General features: G+C 45.1%; 1 protein-coding gene across 5 annotated transcripts in view; it reads left to right on the top strand.

The window, feature by feature from the left end:
• LOC144680530 (V-type proton ATPase subunit C 1-A-like) overlaps window positions 1-22,921 on the top strand; it is a 112,258-nt gene that overhangs the window by 23,418 nt on the left and 65,919 nt on the right. For all 5 annotated transcript variants that reach the window (XM_078541609.1, XM_078541611.1, XM_078541607.1 and 2 more), the window contains exons 6-8: window positions 9,063-9,154; window positions 21,955-22,053; window positions 22,155-22,223. In XM_078541609.1, coding sequence (XP_078397735.1) covers window positions 9,063-9,154; window positions 21,955-22,053; window positions 22,155-22,223 — 260 coding nt within the window. The remainder of the gene's footprint in view (window positions 1-9,062; window positions 9,155-21,954; window positions 22,054-22,154; window positions 22,224-22,921) is intronic.

Below are 22,921 nucleotides of genomic sequence, written 5' to 3'. Positions count from 1 at the left end.
ATGGACAGGGCCAGGAGATGGAGACTGCGCAGAGAGCACCAGGCAGGAGGAGGAGGAGGGCTACAAGGTTTTACCTCAAGGTAAGGGTATACTGACTGCAGAGGTCATATCTGGATATGACAGAAAACCAGTGCCGAAAAAGGCTCAGATTAACCCAGGAGTTGGTTATGAGATATGTGCCATAGCGCAAGATCTGGCACCAAATTCTGCAGATCCGCTTGCCTTGCCATTGGCACTGAAGGTCACAGTGGCTCCAAATTTTTATGTTACCGGCTCTTTTTAGGGCTCAGCCGCAGATCTTTGTGGCACATCACAATCAGCCACATACAGCTGCGTCAAGGCAGTCACTAATGCCCTCCTTGCTTGGGTGGGGGAGTGCATAAACTTCCCAATGGATATGGTGTCACAGTTGCAGAGGGCCAGGGGGGGTTTGCTAGATTAGCAGGCTTCCCTCAATAGCAGGGGGCTATTGACTGCACCCATGTCCCTTAAGGGCACCAAGTCATCAACCTGATGCCTTCATAACCAGGAAATCCTTCCGCTCCTTGAATGTGCCAGTGTTGTGTGACCACACCAAGGTGTTCCTGCATGTATGTGCACACTACCCTGAAAGCTGCCTTGATTGTAGCAATGGCAGATTCTTTACAAGAGGGAGTTCATCACCAGTAGGCTGCTTATTCAGGATAGATTCTCCTAGGCTCTTGAAATGTCACAACTTAAATCAGCCAGGCCCTGGTGAGCAGCTTCCACATAATAAACCTTTAACATGGAAGCCAAACTTCTTCAGGGAAATGCCCAATCCCAACAAGAGAGAAAACCAACAGCACATACTGAAACTCAATGCCATCAACATGGCTGAGACTATGACCATCATAACCCTTGGCCTCAACATGGTGCACAAACCACACCCTGAGAAGTCCATCACAGTCTATACCATGCAGATATGTGTTAGAGGCTGTCAATGAGCTGGAGTGAACGGCACCTTGTGCCTTGTCAAACCATGCCCACTATGCAAGAGGGCCAGTAGGAAACATGACTTTACGCCCACGATCTTCAGATATGATTGTATGTGCTAACAGGACTGCAGCAACTGCACACTGTGCAGGGTGATGCCACATATGTGTTGGAACAACTCCTTCCACTACCTTCCACGTTAACTATCTATCATTGGCGTCCAGTGTCAGGAGTGTGTGAGATCTGTAACATGCAATGCTGTCAAACACCTCAGTTCCCTGTGACCCCACAGTCTCTACCACCTAGATGACAAAAGCTTCAAATATAGTGGAGAAACCACACATGCATATTTCCCTGGAACATTCACGGCATCTTACCATGTGGAAAATCCACTTAAGTCACTGTGTAACAATCATGTGCGGGTGACTGTATTTGACGCAAAATGCATGGTTGAAGTGCACCTGATAAACTGGATTTGATGTTTGATTCTGATCATTGATCCTCCCTTAAAGGCGAGGAGGTGGAAGCAGTCTGCTCAACTCTCCTGCTATACGGCATTGAGGAGCAAGGTGGCCGGCCTCATCATGCAGGAACCCGTTAGGGACCTACCTCGGCCTGTGGCTTCTGCATTTCTGCAGGGGCAGCCGTTATCACTGGGACAAGTAGAGCTCTTGCATCCACTCCAAGTGATGCTGGATATGTCACTCCATGAGATTGGCCATTCTGTCATGGTTGGAGCTCATGCAGTCAAGCTGAGACAAGGTAGAGCTCATCACTATCATGGACTCCTCCACTCGGAGTGTGTGAACTTGCATTGCCTCAGGGAACTCTGGAAGATGTCCACATACTTGCTGCTGATGCAGTGTCCTTCACCACATGCCACTGACTCTAAATGCCTGCTACATCCCTCTGATCTGTGTTGGCGGAGTGTGGGCTGATGTCAGATATGATGCTGCCTCTTCGGACATCTCGTCCTCCTCCTGTAGCCCAAGGATGAGGTGGCGCATGGTGGGATGGGTGGGGGGGTGGTGGGGAGGTGGATGGTGGGGTGTTGGTGTTGAGTGAGTGGTGCTGGGACCTGTGTGTGACACAAAAGGAGGTAATGAGATGTAGCCTCTTACATAGTGAGAGCACACTCTGATACATACCACCATCACCCCCAGCATTACCAAAGTGCTTCTTCCACCTCCTTCAGCCACTGCTACGAGCAGTTCATCACCCCGACAACCAGCCGGGTGGGCACCCTGGCTACATCCATGGCTGTCTCCTTCACGTTCTTGATCAAACATAGCCTCGTGGCCCCACCCTCACTTTGTGCTTTCTCACTGGCATTATGGGCCCTCTTGGCCTGCAGGTACAGCATTTGGCGTGATGTTAGCCTAATGTTAGCTGTCACATTGAGGATACCCTCCATCGTGTTGTGTGGCACTACCACCGTGCTAAATGGGATAGATTTCGAACAGATCTAGCAACTCAAGACTGGGCATCCGTAACAATCTGTAACCTCATGACCCGGCATATCCTCCACTCTACCATTACCATCAAGCCAGGGGATCAACCCTGGTGCAGTGAAGAGTGCAGGTGGGCATGCTAGGAGCAGCACCGGGCATACCTAAAAATGAAGTGTCAACCTGGTGAAGCTATAACACAGGACGACTTGCATGCCAAGCAGCATAAGCAGCGAGTGATAGACAGAGCTAAGCGACCCCACAACCAACGGATCAGATCTAAGCCCTGCAGTGCTGCCACATTCAGTCGTGAATGGTGGTGGACAATTAAACAACTCACTGGAGGAGGAAGCTCCACAAATATCCCCATCCTCAATGATGGGGGAGCCCAGCACAGCAGTGCAAAAGAAAAGGCTGAAGCATTCGCAACAATCTTCTGCCAGAAGTGCTGAGTGGATGATCATCTCAACCTCCTCCGGAAGTCCCCAGCATCACAGATACCATCTTCAGCCAATTCAACTCACTCCATGTGATATCAAGAAAAGGCTGAAGGCACTGCATAGTGCAAAGGCTATGGGCCCTGACAATATTCTGGCAATAGTGCTGAAGATTTGTGCTCCAGAACTTGCTGTGACCCTCGCAAAGTTGTTCCAGTACAGCTACAACACCAGCATCTACCCGGCTATGTGGAAAATTGCCAAGGTATGTCCTGTACACAAAAAGCAGGACAAGTCCAACCCGGCCAATTACTGCCTCATCAATCTACTCTCCATCATCAGTAAAGTAATGGAAGGGGTGATCAACAGTGCTATCAAGCGACACTTGCTTAGCAATAACCTGCTCACTGACCCCCAGTTTGGATTCCGCCAGGGTTACTCAGTTCCTGACTTTGTTGCAGCCTTGGTTCAAACATGGACAAAAGAGCTGAACTCCCAAGGTGAGATGAGAGTAACTGCCCTTGACATCAAGGCCACATTTGACCGAGTGTGGCATCAAGTAGCCCTAGCAAAACTGGAGTCAATGGAAATCAGGAGGAAAACTATCTGCTGGTTGGAGTCATACCTAGCACAAAGGAAGATGGTTGTAGTTGTTGGAGGTCAACCATCTCAGCTCCAGTACATCATTGCAGGAGTTCCTCAGGGTAGTGTCCTTGGCCCAACCATCTTTAGCTGCTTCATTCATGACCATCCTTCCATCATAAGGTCAGAAGTGGGGATGTTCGCTGATGATTGCACAATGTTCAGCAACATTCGCAACTACTCAGATACTGAAGGAGCCCATGACCAAATGCAGCAAAACCTGGACAATATCCAGGCTTGGGCTGACAAGCGGCAAGTAACATTCACACCACACAAGTGTCAGGCAATGACCATCTCCAACGAGAGAGAATCCAACCATCACCTCTTGATGTTCAGTTGCATTACCATCACTGAAACACCCACTATCAGCATCCTGGGGGTTACCATTGACCAAAAACTGAACTGGACTAGCCATATAAATACTGTGGCTTCAAGACCAGGTCAGAGGCTAGGAATCCTGCGATGAGTAACCCACCTCCTGAGTCCTCAAACCCTGTCCACCATCTACAAGGCATAAGTCAAGAGTGTGGTGGAATACTCCCCACTTGCCTGGATGAGTGCAGCTCCCACAACACTCAAGAAGCTTGACACCGTCCAGGACAAAGCAGCCTGCTTGATTGGCACCACATCCACAAACATTCATTCCCTTCACCACCGATGCACAGTAGCAGCAGTGTGTACCATCCACAAGATGCATTGCAGGAATTCACCAAGGCTCCTTCAACAGCACCTTCCAAACCCTCGCCCACTACCATCTGGACGGACAAGGGCAGCAGATAGATGGGAATACCACACCTGGAATTTTCCCTCCATGTCACATACCACCCTGACTTGGAAATATATCACCGTTCCTTCACTATTCCCTCCCTAACAGCACTGTGGGTGTACCTACACCACATAGACTGCAGCGGTTCAAGAAGGCAGCTCACCACCACCTTCTCGAGGCCAATCAAGGATGGGCAATAAATGCTGGCTCAGCCAGCGAAGCCCCGATGTGGCAGTGCGTAACAATGTACATCATCATCAAGACCTAGACAATATCTAGGCTTGGGCTGACAAGCGGTAAAAAACATTTGTGCCACACAAGTGCCAGGCAATGACCATCTCCAACAAGAGAGAACCTAACCATCGCCTCTTGGGATTCAATAGCACTACCATCACTGAATCTTCTACTATCAACATCCTAGGGGTTACTACTGACCAGAAACTGAACTAGACTAGCCACATAATTATTGTAGATACAAACGTAGGTCAGAGGCTAGGAATTCTGTGGCGAGTAACTCAACTCCTGATTCCCCAAAGCCTGTCCACCATCTCTAAGGCACAAGTCAGGAGTGTAATGGATATTCTCCACTTGCCTGGATGAGTGCAGCTCCAACAACACTCAAGAAGCTTGACACCATCCAGGACAAAGCAGTCCGCTTGATTGGCACCCCATCCACAAACATTCACTCCTTCCACTGCCAACACAAAATGGCAGCAGAGTGTACAATATACAAGATGCACAGCAGGAACTCACCAAAGCTTCTTAGGCAGCATCTTCCAAACCCAAGACCACTACCATCTAGAAGGGCAAGGACAGCAGATGCATGGCAACACCACCACCTGGAAGTTCCCCTACAAGTCACTGACCATCCTGACTTGAAAATATATCGCCGTTCCTTCGCTGTTGCTGGTTCAAAATCCTGGAACTCCCTCCCCAACAGCACTGTGGATGTACCTAAACCACAGGGACTGCAGCAGTCCAAGGAGGCAGCTCACCACAACCTTCTCAAGGGCAATTAGGGATGGGCAATAAATGGTGACCTAGCCAGTGAAGCCCACATCCCTTGAATGAATAAAAAAAAACTTTACTGTGTGCATTTAAGGAGCGGCTTGGACATACAAGCCTCCATGCTATAGGCAGGGTATGTGCCAAGTCTCCCACCATAGGTGCAGCATTCAGATGTGAACTATCACTTGGACCTCTGTGTGCTTGTGCCAAATAAGTAATCTTGTCGGAGCGCAGCAGGTGTGCACCTGTCTTCCTACATTGAATACATGATCGGCATGGTCCCTGCTGTGCTAACGCCTGTGACTATTTCCTGCCATACCCTCTTGGTTGCTGTGAACGGGGTCTGTCGGCCACTGGGATATAATGTGCTGTGGTGTCTCTGGACCTCTGTGACCAGGATCTGGAGGTCCTGATCACTGAAGCAGGGCACAGCTCCTCCCCCTCATTCCTCGCTTGCCCTGCTTTGTGACATTCTGGCATGACAAATGGAAACAGAAAAGGCAGGTAAGTCTTCCAGTTTCGAATGGTCTCACACACATTTGTCTGCTTACATACATGAACCATGTTCTCGATCTCATCCATGCCTAGTGTTGGCAGCGTGGGGAAATGGACTGGATGAATGCAGGGTGGCCTGTCTTCTGATCCTATCATTGCCAGACGGTATATTGTGCTCTCAAATATAAACTACCCTGCTGGCCTGCTCTCTTTATGTCACACTGTTCTGCCATGACAGTGTATAGCTGGGAGGGCCCTGGTCAAAACTCACTTGCATGGCCACATCTTGAGAGATTGGTGGAAAGAGGGTAGGTGAAGGGCAAAGGTTCTAATGGCTAATGTGGTAAGTATCAAGCACCCCTTGAAGCATTATACTAACAGAATCCCATGAGCAGCTGATGGTGCCAAGGTGCTGCCATCTTCATGGCTGCATCTTGTGAACCTTTACCAGCCTGAACTTGGTAGAATGTGCTTCTTCATTACAATGTGAATAGGCAGCAATAATGACCCTATTTTCCTTTGGAAAGCCCATGATGGGCCATCACTTCCAATGTCAGCAACCAGAGGGACAGCTGTTATACTCGCCTGACCTTTGATTGACATCTCCTCCGAGCAACAGTAACACATCCTGTCTCATAGCAGGAATTCCCTTTATACCCTGCCCAAGTCACGTTACCCAAGCAGGGCTGCCTCCGTACTCCATTTTCGGAGTTGGTGGGTCTCCATTGTGCATCCGTCATCACGGAATGAAAATCCGTCCATTTGGGGTAGTTTCTCCCAAGTCGGGTTCAGGGAGTTGTGGAATTTCCCAACTCTGCGCACCTGACTTGGAAGTGAAAATCTGGGCCCATCTCTCAGCTCCCCACCTCTTGAACCTTTGTTCCCATTCCTTGGCCAGATCCTGCGTGCTACCTTCTCATATGAAAAAAAATCTCTAGTAAACTTCTTTTTGTGCTCTTCCACTCCTCAGTGAACTTTCCTGTAATTTGCACCTCTTGCTCCATTTGCCTCGTCCCAGTGCCTACTGGCTCAAGACTTGTGTCCCGTTATAGCCATCAACCCTGTCATTTTTTTTGTGCTTCTTTTGGGGTTCTGTTGGTGTTCTTCATTATTCCTGCTCTTCTTCACCACTTTTCCTGTGTCTGAATTGCACTTCACTCTCAGCCATTTTCTGCTCCCAGACCAAACAACCATCAATTTTAGCTTAGAGCCTGTTCCCTGCTCTCAGGCACAACCTTTTAATTTTTCTGCTTGGGCGTTTTTGCCATTGGCCTTTCAGGTTCTCAATGGTCAACTACAAAAAGTCTTCTAAAAATGTGATCATCAGCCAGAAGCAGCCAAAATGTTTTCAGTATCCAGCCCTAGTGGCCCACGTTGGTTCCTCAAAGAAATTCTACCTGGCCAACTCCCCTCCTGTCTGCCTCATTTTCACTCATGCCCTGGCTCTACTTTAAAGTCAAGGTTGACTCAAGCTGCAGAAAAGTGGCAACAGAGATAGTTCCATAAAAGGTGTGTTCGTGTTTGTCCAATTATTCGCTCATTCACTTGTATGCCTTATGCCCGCTGCTGTATTAATTTGCTGGTGGCTGGTGCTTTATTAATTCATTGGTACCTGCTGCTCCTTTCATTTATTTCCTGTTGATATGTTCCCAGATCCATTAATTCAATTGTTCACTCAAACTACTTTTCCATTGAATTGTTCTTTTGCCTGCTACTTTATTAATTTACCAAGTCACTAATGTTAGGTTCTTCATTATTACATTAATTTACAGGGGTCTGTTGAACAAAGAATTTATTGATTCAGTGATGACCAGTGCTACATTACTGTTTTGCTGGTGCTGGTGGTGCAATGTTCATTGTGATTGACACATCAATGTTGTGATTGACTGGTCACACATATGTTGTGTGTTCTTGGTTGAATTTTCCTGCTACAATTGTATAGTGTCAAACAAAACCAATAACATACTTTGTTGCAATTTAAATTCTCAAGCTTATTGTGTTAATGTTTAATCTCCACATTATAATGGCAGCTTCTGTTCTCCAGCTGCTTTAGGTTATGCAATCATCGCATTCTTTGGGAACACAGATAAAACTTTTCAGTATTGTACAGGCCTTAACGCTCCTTGTGCAATATCACAAGATAACCACACTTATCTCTAAACGCTTGTTGATATTTAAACTTACTAGACATCTCCTTCTTGAAGTGTTTTGATCTGTTCCCTGTTTGGGTCTCCCGGTGTCATGTACCATCGTTGATGCACTTTAATGAGGGCTCCATCAATAGCACTATGAACCCACCTGTTAGGAAATGCACAAAAACCCCTTTCCATTTAATTTGCCCCTCCTTCGCTGTGGAAAAGTGTCTTCTCTCTCCTTGATACCTCCCCACAACTTCACTGTGTGTAGACTTATGAGTACAAACCTGCTTCATGCTACAGCAACACATGTAACAGACTGATCAGTAATGTATGAAGTGCAGTTTTGAGAATGTGAGATTATAGGTTTGAAACGCTATTAGCGAATGGCTGTATTACCTGTTTGTCATTCTTCTGTCCGTTATTTTAATAGAGGTGCTGTCCCATTTTAAATGATAGATTAATGCCTCAGTTCAACTAATAGAAAAATATTGTACTAATATTCTACTAATAAATAAAGTGTATGTTATTATTGACAACAGTGAAAGTTAACAGAGCTGTAGTCAAACAAGAAATGGTACTTACGACAAAAACCTACGTTTCTGATGCAGGAGTTCAGCTCGGCTCTGAAATTTGCCACAACTCAACCTCTAATTTTCAGTGTAATCTACTTGAATAATGGCTGCCAAGTTGATAACCAGTGAAAAACTTTGCAATTGTTTGCATGCTAGGACCAAAATAGATGCATGGGAGTGTAACTTGGCAGCAGGATTGGTCCACTCCTACCAGCCATTCCAATCATTCCAGCCACTTCATCCCCTCTTCACGTGTCTGCCACAGTCGCTGGATTTCAGCCATATCTTGCCTACTTTAGTTGCATTTCATAGGTAACGTATATAAAGACTCACAGAATGTCCTTGGTATAACTAGAAAAAGGTCACCAACCTACCTCAGCTGAGAGCATTAGGTGTGGTGGCAGTTTCTTATACATTTTGACAGATCCATACAGTCCTTTCCCCTGTAAAAGTATACCTGTTTGCATGCCAAAAATGGCTACTTTTCATTTGATTTTTCTAAGTACTTAAGTATTACTTTAGAAAAGATCCATGATGAAATATTTGATAATAATGGCATCATTAAGAACAAAATAACTGTTCACTATGTTTCTTATTTTCAGCAAATCTCACAGATTGACACTGATTTAAAATCTCGTGCAATGACCTATAACAACACCAAGGGAAACCTACAAAATCTGGAAAGAAAAGCTGTGTATGTAAACTTGCATCTTTACTCAACAAATCTATTTATGGTAGAAAACTACAAACTCTCATGTTTGGAAAATGCACCACCTACAAATACATGTCTCACTATTGCAAACTCATGAAATTTGCAAATAATCGGTGTGCTGCATGTCTGTATGGTGCAGATATAATCAGTACTGGCAAGTTTCTTTCCTACCTCTTGTGGCTGATGTATAGAAATTATGGAATCAGCTTTCAACTTGGGTGGGGCCCTAAAACTAGAAAGGAAATCAGGCAAGGTCTATAATATAATATACAATACTGCAAATTTCACCACACCACTACCCTCCGCCACCGCCCCCCCCACCAAACCACCCCCACGAAAACTGAAAGCAGATACATAGGATTGGGTTTTCATGTAAAGCTATGGAGGACCATTTCAATCAGGAGTGCCCTAAAAGTGCTCCTAAGGTTAGGACTTCAATAATGAACCAAAAGAAATTAATGGAGACAAGATATTAGTCATTGCTGTAGAATAGATTTTTCATAATTAGATTATATAGAATATTAGATGTATTTTTTAAAAAATTGTTTGGCGATTCGTCTTTAATAACTTATTCGATGTCTTAATGTCTTACTTGGTCTAGATTTTTCTCCTACTTGTGGGTTTTAAAGTGTGACAGATGTTTTAATAGTACCCTGTCCAATGATTAAATTTGAATATTCTGGATTACTTAACATATTGTATTTTCAAAAAAAGTTAATTTTCCCAAATGGAACTAAACACAGTAATTGTACACTCAGTATTCCTGCAAAAAGACTAATATTGTTGAAGCTTTTCATCTTGCACTCATCAGGACAATTGACAGGAATACACCAAATGTAAAGGGAACAATAATTTATACCTCATGGAAAGAGAGTGCTAATTGGTAGGCAAGTGGACTCTGATTGGTAGAGGCATTGCCATGGAGAATGCACCAGTTAACTGATGACTGACAGCTAACTGCCAAGCTTTGTTTAAATTCAAACCAGGCAGGTTGATTCTGATTGGTCAAGGTATTGCCCTGGGCTTACAAGGGATCCCATGACAACACCATCTATTTGGGCATTCATGGTGTCATTAAAAACTAGGCCCAGCTCCCGCAAACATCTTTCTTGGGTTCCATGAGAAATTCATCTTTGATGGAATGACACCCAATCTCCTACCCCTTGCATATTTCCAATATGTAGATGATACATGATACATGCTGCTATATGTAAGAATTTCCTTACACACCTTATTAGGCTCCATCTTGTACTCAAATTCACCTTTGAAATGGAGCAGTGAAATGAGCTCCCTTTCCTTGACGTACTAGTTGAGAAATCTACAAGGGGTTTTCTACCATGGTCTACTGCAAGCCTACCTTCACTGGTCAGTACACATGTTGGGATTCCTACAGTTCCATGCCCGATAAGATTGGCCTTATCGGCAACCTCGTAAATAGGGCCTGAGCCATTTGGTCACTGTGCAAGCTTGATGCTGAAATAGGGTGCATCATAGCCATCCTATGTGATAATGGTTACTTTGATCAGATCATCGCTCGCTGTATATTGTGCAAACTCATGAATGGGCCTAAGGCCACCACTTTCGGCCCTGAAAAGTGTCCAGTCCACCTCAAAATACCCTGGAAGGGTAATGTATCTCAAAAACTTGAGCAACAGGTGAAGCTAGCCATTTCACGCTGGTACTATGCAGTAACAACATGAGTGGTGTTCGCCACTAACAGGATGCTGCCGTCAAGCCAAAAAGACATTCTGCCTATCACACAAATGAGTAATGTGGTATATGAATTTCAGTGTCATTGTGATGCTAGGTATGTAGGCCATAGGTCCCAAGGACTGGTGAACCATATCAAACAGCATGCCCTTTCGGTTGTTTGCAACAGGCAAAGTACCAACCGTACCCAACCAGCCCGTGCTTGCAAAGCTCAAAACATAGTGTCCAACATTAGATGTGCTTCCACGATTGAACAACATTTGCTAAACAATCCTGAGTGCTAAGAATTATGCTGACAACCAATTTAAGATTATCAGTCGGGTTCACAGTGCGGCACACATATGCATGCTTGAAGCTACATATATTAATGCACAGGGCTGTCTTCTTTGCAGATAGAAAGAACACGTACACACACATTGCCCCTGTTTCATCTAAACAAAATAGGTGACAGCCATTCTCTGGTTCATTCTCCAGGGCAATGCCTTGACCAATCAGAGCCAACCTGCCTGGTTTGAATTTAAACAAAGCTTAGTTTTGTTCAATTAAAGAATAAATTAACTGGTGCATTTGCCATGGCAACATCTCTACTAATCAGAGTCCACTTGACAACCAATTAGCACCTTCTTCTCATGAAGTATAAATTGTTGCTCCCTTTACATTTGGTATTCTTGCGAATTGTCCTGATGAGTATAAGAAGAAAAGCTTTGACAATGCAAGTTCTGTACTACCAAATGACTAATTGTACACTAGTAAATGTCTTGTTTGGATGGGAATTTTTATTAGGTATCTGTTTGTAATATAAAATTTTAAATTTAAGGGATAAAAAGACTACCACACACAACGATCCATAGTTGCTTTCAGTATTGACAAATATTAACAGTTATCAAGATTGAGATATCAATTGTGCACCAAAAAAGATTTAATGGGACAAAATATTAATTTGTTGCTATAGGATGTGTTTATTATAATTAATGCAGAATATTAGTTGTATTTTTAAGCATGGGTTTGGAGGAGGTTTATCTTTATAATTTAAATGTTTTGGGGTAGAAATTCATCTCTGGCTGTGGTACAAACCAGGTGATATTGAATTAGCCGCCCCTTATACGTGATGCCTGATACTCAGTTCCATTGCAGTCAGTGGAATGAAATATCAGGCATCTGATCTCGATACCGCCAGAGACAAATTTCTACTGCCAGAGACAAATTTCTACCCCTCAATGGTTGACACGAGTATAAGTCAGCCTGATTGATAAAGTCGGCTTCTAATAAGATGGAGAACATTCCGGACCTCTGGGGCTGGGGGATAGGGCGGGTTGGGAGTCTGATCCCCAAATGGGCCTGATCACTGATTCGTGGTTGGGGTGTTTGTTCTAATGGTGGGGGAGCTTTGGAGGGCTGGGAGGAAGCATTTCTGTTCCTCCTGGCCCACATTAAGAGCTGTGAAGGCACTTGCCTTCTCAAGGAGGCCATCCTCCTCTTTCTTGTGACCCAGGAAATCTGGCTGGTTACAGTTAAACCTGAAAATCTCCAAGGTTTATTAACATATTTAAAATGCTAACCCACCTCCTGGGAACAGATTGGCTGCCCGACCCATGTCCTGCCTCAGTAAAATCCATAAGTCATCAGGTTGAGGTTGACTTGCCGACGCAGTCTTTGGCTGTGTAACCTCCCACCTGCTCACCTGTGTTAAAACTCCCCTCTATGTGGAAATAACCATATCCTCAATGTAGTTAATAAGTATTTGGAAAAATAAAAGCTAGTTTTCACATTTCCTCTTCTTTTTCACTCCTTGGTGGGGCGTGTTTCCACTTGCACAACTTACCAGAACCTTATCCAGATGACATTATTCAAATGTGCACTTTGAAATGTGTGTATTGCAGCAGGAGTTGCTGGATAGTGAATTGCAGCAGAACAATTCTCCTTTTTTAAAACACAGAGGCCTTAATTTTTCAGTTGGCGTGCAGGGGCGGGCCCGACACACATTTGAGTAAAAGGACGCACAATGGCGTTGGGCGTGCGTCCCGACGTCACCACGTGCCATTGCGATATTTCGGAAGGCAGGTGCACTATGAATTCGGAGGCGCGCCCGCCATTAATTAATGGGCCAGTTAAGGCTCTTGAGGCAGCAATTGATTTCCATTTTGCGCAGCCCGTGCGATTTTCAGTGCGTCGCACGGGCACAATGGGCAGGCGGGTAGGCCACATTTTCAAAAACCTCAACCACGGGCGGGATAAGAGGTGTGAGTGGGCTCGCTAATGCGAGTTGTTAGAACTTTAGTTTATTACTTACTACTACACGCTTGTGTGAACAGAGCAACTTCATTTTGCTTCAGAGCTGCTTTGACAGAAATAAGAGGCTTCAGTTCAGGACTCCGGAGGAGTTATAATACTTGGGGCCTTCCAGGTATCAGACAGCCTTCCCTTACCCTGGGAATGGGGATCGTGGTCTCCGCTGGAGACACCTCCTCCTCTGAAGAAGAGAGGGCCAGAAGGGGAGGAGGCCAGATGTGCCTATTCAGACTCCAGGAGAACCATCTGGGTGAGGCCAGGCGCAGACACAAGGGGCACAGGGCCAACAGGAAGTCCAAGGAGGAAGGGGCCACAGAAGATGCCACTATCCTGTTGCCAGGGTATACAGGCAGTGATCCAGTTATCTCACTATGTCTGAGGTGCAATGCCGAAGGAGGCTCCGCCTCTCAAGGGAAACAGTGACCTCCATCTGTCAGCTGATTGGCCCTGAGATCAGCTCCAACTGCATAGGTGGACACCCCATGCCAGTGGGGCTGAAGGTCATGGTGACGCTCAACTTCTATGCCTCCGACTCTTTCCAGGGGTTGGTGGGTGATCTTTTTGGAGTCTCCAATCAGTTGTCCACAGTTATGTCAAGCTGGTGACAGACACACTGTTCAGGCGTGCATTGACTTTCATTCACTATTGCACGGACGAGGCCAACCAGGCAGAGCAAGCCAGAGGCTTCGCTGTGATTGCTGGGTTCCCCCGCATCAAGGGCGCAATAGACTGCACACATGTGGCCATCAAGGCGCCAGCGGGTGAGCCGGGAGCCTTCGTCAACAGGAAGGACTTCCACTCCATGAACGTGCAGATAGTGTGTGATCACAGGATGCAGATTCTACAAGTCTGTGCAAGGTACCCAGGCAGCTCCCATGACGCTTACATCCTGAGACTCCCAGGTGCCGAGGCTCTTCAGTGCTCCAGCCCGGCTGGATGGATGGCTGCTGGGCGACAAGGGCTATCCCCTCAAAAGGTGGCTCATGATGTCTCTCCGCCATCCAAGAACAGAAGCCGAGCAGCGGTACAATAGGAGCCATGTCCACACAAGGGTGGTGGTAGAGCGAACCATTGGTTTTTTCAAGATGCGCTTCTGATGCCTGGACCTTTCAGGGGCGCACTGCAATACCCCCCAGATCCTGTGTTACTGATAGTGGTTGCATACTGCACTCTCCACAATCTGGCATTGGAAAGGGGGGACGCAGTGGAGGAAGAAGATGTAGACGCAGATTCTCTGGCTGCACACGATGAGTCCAGTAGTGAGGCCGAGGATGAGCACGCACAGGAGAACTCTGAGGGGATAGACGCTGACCCGGGCAACCTCCAGGGAGGCAGGGACACCTGGGTGGCTTTGATCCAATGCTCCTTCAGCTAGCCTGCCAAAGATGAACCACTACCACATGCCAGGGCTGCAGGCTCCATACTCGATACCTTACAGCAACATTTGCTTGGTCCACAACATGCACTATGTGCCTTGTCAATAAAGCTCAATGACAAACAAGTCACTCATAACATCATGGGTTCTCCTTCACCTGCAGAACGAATGAAGCACCCAAAGGCTTGTTGAGAACAAACACATTTACTGCTTTGGAGCCTGGCATACATAAATCAAAGTAAATGAAAAGGTGTTCAATATCTCACCAGCTTAAAAAGAACTTGAAAGTGGGGCAAAAGAAAACCATTAGTGATAAGCCCGTGTTGTGCCTAAGGTGATTTACGTTTACGTTTGTAGGTGCCATGTCTAGGTGCTCCCCCTCACTGTCCCCGGCATTGGAGACAGCCTGCTCACTCTGCTGTCCTGTTGGCCTTGATGACCTTGGCGGGCGTCCTCTGGCCCGTGGAGCCTGTGCTGGCCCCACCTGGAAGGGAGCGGCCAGTGGAACAGCTGGTATCTCCCAAATTGCTGCAGTCTCATCGGATGCCGCGGTCACTGGCAGAGGGGCAGAGGAGCTGCTGCCGTCATCCTGAATGCACTGAGAGGAGCCCGCAGAGACAACAAGCAGCTTATGCTTGGTCACGTCAGGTTGCTTTGGACCTCCCTGCTCACCAGTGATGGATGGTCACCTAGCTGGGGTCCTGGGTGCCCAATCTGCCTCCCACACCTACAGTGGCCACCTGAGGTCATTGCCGGTGTGAGGGCTTGCAGGTCCGAGTGCATCCCCAGGAATCCCTGATTGTTCTCCTGGAGCAGCCTCCCCACGAGAGTTGCCACGCTCTCCATGGAGGAGGCAGTGCGCTCGGCCATGAGGGTCAATGCATTGCTCATGCTCCACATGGACTCCTCCATCACGGAGACCATGCCACGCATTCCCTCATGTATCTCCGCCAGAACCTCCCGCAGACCCTGCTGGACATCCAGCATCTGCTGCTCAGGAACGACTCCAGAGACACAGAATCAACCACCGACTGAGCATGTTCCTGGTCCCCAGCAGCCCTCCAATGCCAGGGCCCAAGGCACTCTCTGCCTCCGCCTGCACCTCAAGTGAGTGTGAAGTGCCCTCACTGCTGTGCACCAAGACACAAGCCGACGATCTTATTCTCACCGAGGTGCTGGTATCTGCACTGGTGCCTGCCTGGCTGAGAGGGTGTTACACTGGTGCGTTCAGATCATCCTTGTCCTCAGGGGTGAGCGGTGGTCCTTCAGACTCCTGAGAACAAGGACATGTGATTAGTTGAAGTAGTTACCCTGTTAATGTGCATGCCTGGCACCCGGATCAGGATGCGCTCCTCCTTCCATTATCAATGGGGATTCCATGTTCGAGGCTCAAATCAATATAGAGACTATAGTGGAATGGTTGCAATGACAGACAGTCTGACCTCAGTGCATTGCACTCTTACCGCCCTGTGGCACCTCAACCTCACCACGGCCGGTTGATCTAGGCGCATGGCGCCTCTCCAGCTCCAGGGCCTCCTGCTTCTATCTGGTTAAGATTAGAAGGTGGGGCTGTTCCCAGCCAGTCTGCAACCTCTCTGCATTGTTATGGGCTGTCTTCTCCTGAAAGGAGAGGGGAGCATTGATTAGTCCACCCTGTACCTGGATTGCCATTGCAGCCTGGCCAACCCTGCCTGAGGAATACCTCACAGGGCTCAGCCGATTTGTGACCCTGGAGCCGCAACTCACTCACTCCAAGCAGCCCGGGCTGACCCCCTTGCCCAGATGCTGCCTCATTGACATTTGCCACTCACACTCTAAGAACCCTGATGTCCGGAGGGGGGGACGGGGGCATCTAACTGCTGTGCTAAGTGACCCATGCCAACACGGTACTCACCTTTCCCGATCGCAGGAGGTCATTAAACCACTTGTGGCACTGCATCCAGGTGCGCCTCACCACATCATGGGAGCTCACCCTGGTTGCCACCTCCTCCCAGACACGTTTGGTTAGGTTGGGGGGGGGGGGGGGGGGGGGGGGAGGGGAGTGGAGGGGGGGCCCTCCTCCTCCTGTCCCTCTGGATTCTGGATTCGCATGTAGGACAGCAGATTTCCTTCTATGAAGGACATTAGTGAACCAGGTAGCTTTGTATGATAATCTGGTAGTTCATGATCATCACTGATGAGACTAGCATTTTATTCCAGCATTATTAATTTATTGAATTTAAATTCCCCTAGCTGCCATGGTGGTATTTGAGCTCATGTCTCTAGGGCACTCATCCCAGCCTCTACATTAGTAGTCCAGTAATTCTACCACTATGCTACCATTCCCTGGAAAAAGCCTTATAATTGTACACAGAGATAAAGTTTGTTATAGCAACAGAATTGTGATAACAGTATTGTATGCAATGATGCTTGAATGAAGATGATTGAGAAAACAAATAACTTAAAAATAAGTGTATCGCACTTAAACATTTATATTGTTGACATCTAATAGGGAGAAGTATCACTTTATGAAGAATGATGATTACAACATAGGGAACATAAGCAATAGGAGCAGGAGTAGGCCATTTGGCCCCTCAAACCTGATCAAACTATTCAACCTGGGTAATGCTCTGGGACTTGGGTTTGAATTCCACCACGGCAGATGGTGAAATTTGAAATCAATAGAAGTCTGAAATTAAAAGTCTGATGACAACGATGAAACCATTGTCGATTGTTTTAAAAACCCATCTGGCTCACTAATGTCCTTTAGGGAAGGAAATCTGCCGTCCTTACCTGGTCTGGCCTACATGTGACTCCAGACCCACAGCAATGTGGTTGACTCTTAAATGCCCTCTGAACAAGGGTAATTAGGGATGGGCAATAAATGCTGTCCCAGCCAATGACTTCCACACCCCATGAACGAGTTAAAAAAAACTAGGTCATGGCTGATCTTCTCCCTCAGTGCCGTTTTCCAACATTATCCCCATATCCCATGATGTTTTTAATGACCAGAAATCTATTGACCTCTGTCTTGAACGTACTCAGTGACTGAACCTCCACAGCCCTCTAGGGTAGCGAATTTCAAAGATTCACCACCCTTTGAGTGAAGAAATTCCTCCTCAGCTCATTCCTAAATGGCCTACCCTTATTCTGATACCATGTCCCATGGTTCTAGAACCCCCAGCCAGGGGAAACATGACTGTTATTAGTACATGACAAATATTATTGCTTGACAAATATTATTGCTTTACAAAGATGAATAACAGATTTTTAAAAGCATCTTAACACAAAAGAAAAACATATTATTTGGAAGTGAAGTCTGCATTGGTAAAGGTGGCTCCAATGAGAGCAATAAAGCTGCAGAATGTTTTCCCTTGGGTTTTTACAAGCCTTTATTTACATTTTAATAATACATCATAGTGATCGCTATAGAAACACATTTTCATTACCATTCTCAAGATAATCCCAATACAAGTTCTATTTATTTAATTAGCTATCAAAATCATTTGTAAATTACATATATATTTGGAGTTTAACAAGGTGCCTTATACATGTGTCACTCTCAGTTTTGTGACTAATAGCTCAAAAACTAATCTGAAGGAGGATAGTTTTATTGCTTTTCCTGAAATTTCAGAAACTGTTAAAATAATTGCTGTAAAGGGCAAATTTTTCCCCATGTTGTAAGTGTCTATGTGAAGCTAACTGCTTTTATTGGAAAGAATCCAGAGTTCCTCCAACCCAATAGAGATCAAATGGAGCCTCTAACTTTTCTTAATTTAGATTAACTAGTTAATAACTTTAACTCCTCAAAACAAGCTATCCCACAGTTAAACATTGTCCTGAGAGTCAGAGGGAAATTAGAATCTATTTGAATTGAATTAACTTACTTACAAATCCAATTACTCTCTAAGCCAAATTGAATTGAACTATGCCTATATTTAACTAAAATGAATGTGATCTTCTTTTACTTTAGAAAGCGTGCAATTTTGCAATATATTAAAATTCACTAGAATAAAATTAAATGTAAGAGTAGCCAACTTGCAAGACCTTGTACTTCAATATTAATAACTGGTGAGAAGGAAATAGAAATAAAAAATGAGTTATTTATAAAAACCAAATATATATTTGTTTAAAAGTATATATTTGTTTAAATCATAACTACATAATTAGTTTTATGATCTATTGTCATTGAATTTATACATGCTGGTTAATTGAGAATTATGTTAAAGTTCTGACAACTTTTAATGACAGAAAGCAAATACAATTGCCCATTAGGAAGTGATTTTTCTAATGGCTGAGATTTTGCTGTGGTAGTGATGGTGAAACTGTCAGCGATTGTTATCATTACTCCACTGAAATTGACAGCAACTGAGGGGGGTGAAATTATACGGCAGCGGGATTTTATGTTCCTGCCGAAGCCAATGGAGTTTAGAATGTCTCGCCGCATTTTACGGCCCCGTCCCCGCCACGACTGGGCCGTAAAATTCCGGCCAGGGAGTCTGCACATGCACAGAAGAAAATGGAAATCTAGAAGTTGCTTCCTATATGCTCCTTCTATGCTCCTTCATAGGGTGCACTATAGAGGTTCCCACAGACTGCAATCTCCAATGCAATCATGATTTGATGAAAACTTCAACTGTCAGTCTCTCTGTAAAAACCTTGGAAATGTTACTTTGTTGAATGAGATGTAAGTGGGTTTTTAATGGTTTGCTAACTTCGCAATTACAACTAAATACCCACATAGGCCATGAAAAGCTAATTTTATATTTGAGGAATGTCAAATTTCTCCATAATAAAAAAAAAATCCATATTTTTACACATTCTTCTTTAAAAAAAGTGTTTATCTTCATTTTGGCTTCCATCTTAATCTAAACAAAATCATTTATTTTGCTATAGAAACATAGAAACTAGGAGCAGGGGTAGGCCATTTGGCCCTTCAAGCCTGCTCCGCCATTCATTATGATCATGGCTGATCATCCAACTCAATACCTGCTCCTGCTTTCTCCCCATATCCTTTGATCCCTTTCGTCCCAAGAGCTATATCTAACTCCTTCTTGAAAACATACAATGTTTTGGCCTCAACTACTTTCTGTGCTCACCACTCTCTGGGTGAAGAAATTTCTCCTCATCTCAGTCCTAAGTGGTCTACCCCATATCCTCAGGCTGTGACCCCTGGTTCTGGACACCCCAACATCGGGAACATCCTTCCTGCATCTACCCTGTCTAATCCTGTTAGAATTTTATTGGTTTCTATGAGATCCCCCCTCATTCTTCTGAACGCCAGCGAAATAATGCTAACTGACTCAATCACACCTCATATGTCAGTCCCACCATCCCAGGAATCAGTCTGGTAAACCTTTGCTGCACTCCCTCTATAGCAAGAACATCCTTCCTCAGATAAGGAGACCAAAACTGCACACAATATTCCAGGTGTGGTCTCACCAAGGCCCTGTACAATTGTAGTAAGACATCCCTGTTCCTGTACTCGAATCCTCTGGCTATGAAGGCTAACATACCATTTGCCTTCTTTATCGCCTGCTGCATCTGCATGCTTACCTTCAGCGACTGGTGTATGAGGACACCCAGGTCTCGTTGTACATTCCCCTCTCTCAATTTGTAGCCAGTCAGATAATAATATTCCTTCTTGTTTTTGCTACCAAAATGGATAACTTCATATTTATCCACATCATACTGCATCCGCCATGCATTTGCCCACTCACTCAGCTTGTCCAAATCACACTGAAGCATCTCTGCATCCTCCTCACAGCTCACCCTCCCACCCAGCTTTGTGTCATCTGCAAACTTGGAGACATTACATATAGTTCCCTCATCTAAATCATTAATATATATTGTGAATAACTGGGGTCCCAGCACCGATCTCTGCAGTACCCCACTAGTCACTGCCTGCTATTTGGAAAAAGACCCGTTTATTCCTACTCTTTGCTTCCTGTCTGCCAACCTGTTTTCTATCCATCTCAATACACTACCCCCAATCCCATGCGCTTTAATTTTACACGCCAATCTCTTATGTGGGACTTTGTCGAAAGCCTTCTGAAAGTCCAAATAAACCACATTCACTGGCTCCCCTTCATCAACTCTACTAGTTACATTCTCGAAAAATTCCAGTAGATTTGTCAAGCATGATTTCCCTTTCATAAATCCATGCTGACTCTGTCCAATTCTGCCACTGTTCTCCACATGCTCAGCTATTAAATCTTTTATAATGGACTCTAGAATTTTCCCCACTACCGACGTTGGACTGACTGGTCTATAATTCCCTGTTTTCTCACTACCTCCCTTTTTAAATAGTGGGGTTATATTAGCTACCCTCCAATCTGTAGGAACTGTTCCAGAATCTCGGAAGATGACCACCAATGCATCCACTATTTCTAGGGCCACTTCCTTAAGTACTCTGGGATGTAGATTATGAGGCCCTAGGGATTTATCGACCTTCAATCCCATCAATTTCCCCAACACCATTTCCCTACTAATACTGATTTCTTTCAGTTCCTCCCTCTCACTAAACCCTGTGTTCCCTAATATTTCTGATTTGTTATTTGTGTCCTCCTTTGTGAAGACAGAACCAAAGTATATATTTAGTTGGTTAGCCATTTCTTTGTTCCCCATTATAAATTCCCCTGTTTCTAACTGTAAGGGACCTACATTTGTCTTCACCAATCTTATTCTCTTCACATATCTAATGGATAATACCATAATAAGAAGCGAAGGTTTTCAGTGGATTTAAGTTCCTGGATTGTTGTGTATGAATGTGATTGATTGCCTGCTAACATCATTATTGCTGCCAGCCAAGACATCCCCTTGACTCAGCTTTAGATTTAAACTGTGGTCAGGAAAATACCAAGCCACACCACAGATTGCTAGATCTTTGTGGGAGCCTTCTTTGAGGTCAGTGACAATGCCTTTGCCTCGTTGCTGATCGCAAAATCGGGGCCAATATATTATTTTCTATCACTGATGTCAGAGATTGTATTAATGGTATTATTGCAAAGATTTAAAATAGTTGGTTTGTTAATATTTGATTTTTTATCTATTTTTGATATATAATATTAAAGCCTAAAAAATGAGCACAATTTTGCTGTTATTTTGTTTGGGCATATTGGATTGTTTGGATATAATGCACACAAAGAAATCCCAGAGAAAATTCATTAATTTAAATAGATGGGAAATTGGGAAAGCTCACTTAGCAGCATGGGATCCTCCTGCTCAATTTTCCTCTCTGTGTTAAACCCAGGTGATCCAATATGCCAATAGCACAATATTTGTGTATGGTGCATCCATGTTTACATTAGAAGAAGTTGATATGTGTTACCTGACACAAAAAAGGAACATACTAAAATGTCAAAGCACTGTCTTTGCAACTTGTACTCAATAAATGTGATCTGATTTTCTCCCATTCATGTTTTTCCAGGGGTAGCCTTTTGACCCGTACCTTAGCAGACATTGTGAATAAGGAAGATTTTGTGTTAGATTCAGAATATCTCACAACTCTTCTGGCTTTTGTCCCAAAGTAAGTTCCCTACATGGTAAGTTAGTGCAATTGGGCTTTGGTTGTCCTACAAAGCGCTTTTATAATGAGCTCTTATTTGTATTACTCTTGATATGCATCAGGTCCAACTACATCAGCTGGCAAAAGACGTACGAGTCCCTCTCTGACATGGTGGTTCCTCGATCAACCAAGTAAGGATAGTTTGCTTACGTTGAAAGATGTTACGTGTATTGTAGTGTGAGGAATCTCATTAACCAAATTACTTACCATTTAAGGTTTTCACAACAAAATGTTATAAGCTATTATTAGAACCTAGGCTTAGAGGTGGTGGATGCAGAAGCATCAATTTACGTCTGTGGACTAGTTGGATGCAGGTTCAATTCTACATTCAGTTTGAATCTTTGACGTGTTATTAGAGGAGGTTATTGCTGTGACATTTATGGGAACTCAGGCAGGGAAGATTAGTACTTGGGAATCCCAGAAATTTGGTTTCCCAGAGGTTTTGCTGAATTTAACAACAAGTTAAATGTTTTGACTTCAGATTGAGAGACTGCAGGGCTGGCTGGCAGGAAGGCCTGCATCAGGCTGTAGCCAGGGAACGTCCAGGAGGGAAGGAGGGCCAGCGTGGAGGGCTGGAGGATGTTGGCGCAGGGGTGAGCAGTGGTGTAGGGAAACGGAGAGGAGATTGGGAATTGAGTGGAGACGAGTTGTGGGGGGGGGTGGGTGGTTGGGGAGGTGGACAGGCGATCAGGTGGGTGAAGAGGAATTGGGGAGGGGGGACAGGAGATTGGAGGTGGAGGCATTCTGCTGACTGCTACACCCTGTTGTCTGTGATGACCTTGGTGGACATCCTCTGGAGGGTCGAGACCTGGAGGGCTTCTGCCTGCTT

Source organism: Cetorhinus maximus, chromosome 5 (genome assembly GCF_964194155.1).
Source record: "Cetorhinus maximus chromosome 5, sCetMax3.hap1.1, whole genome shotgun sequence".
Classification (NCBI taxonomy): domain Eukaryota; kingdom Metazoa; phylum Chordata; class Chondrichthyes; order Lamniformes; family Cetorhinidae; genus Cetorhinus; species Cetorhinus maximus.
The sequence above is the reverse complement of the archived record's forward strand: the minus strand, read 5'-3'. Positions and strand labels throughout refer to the sequence as shown.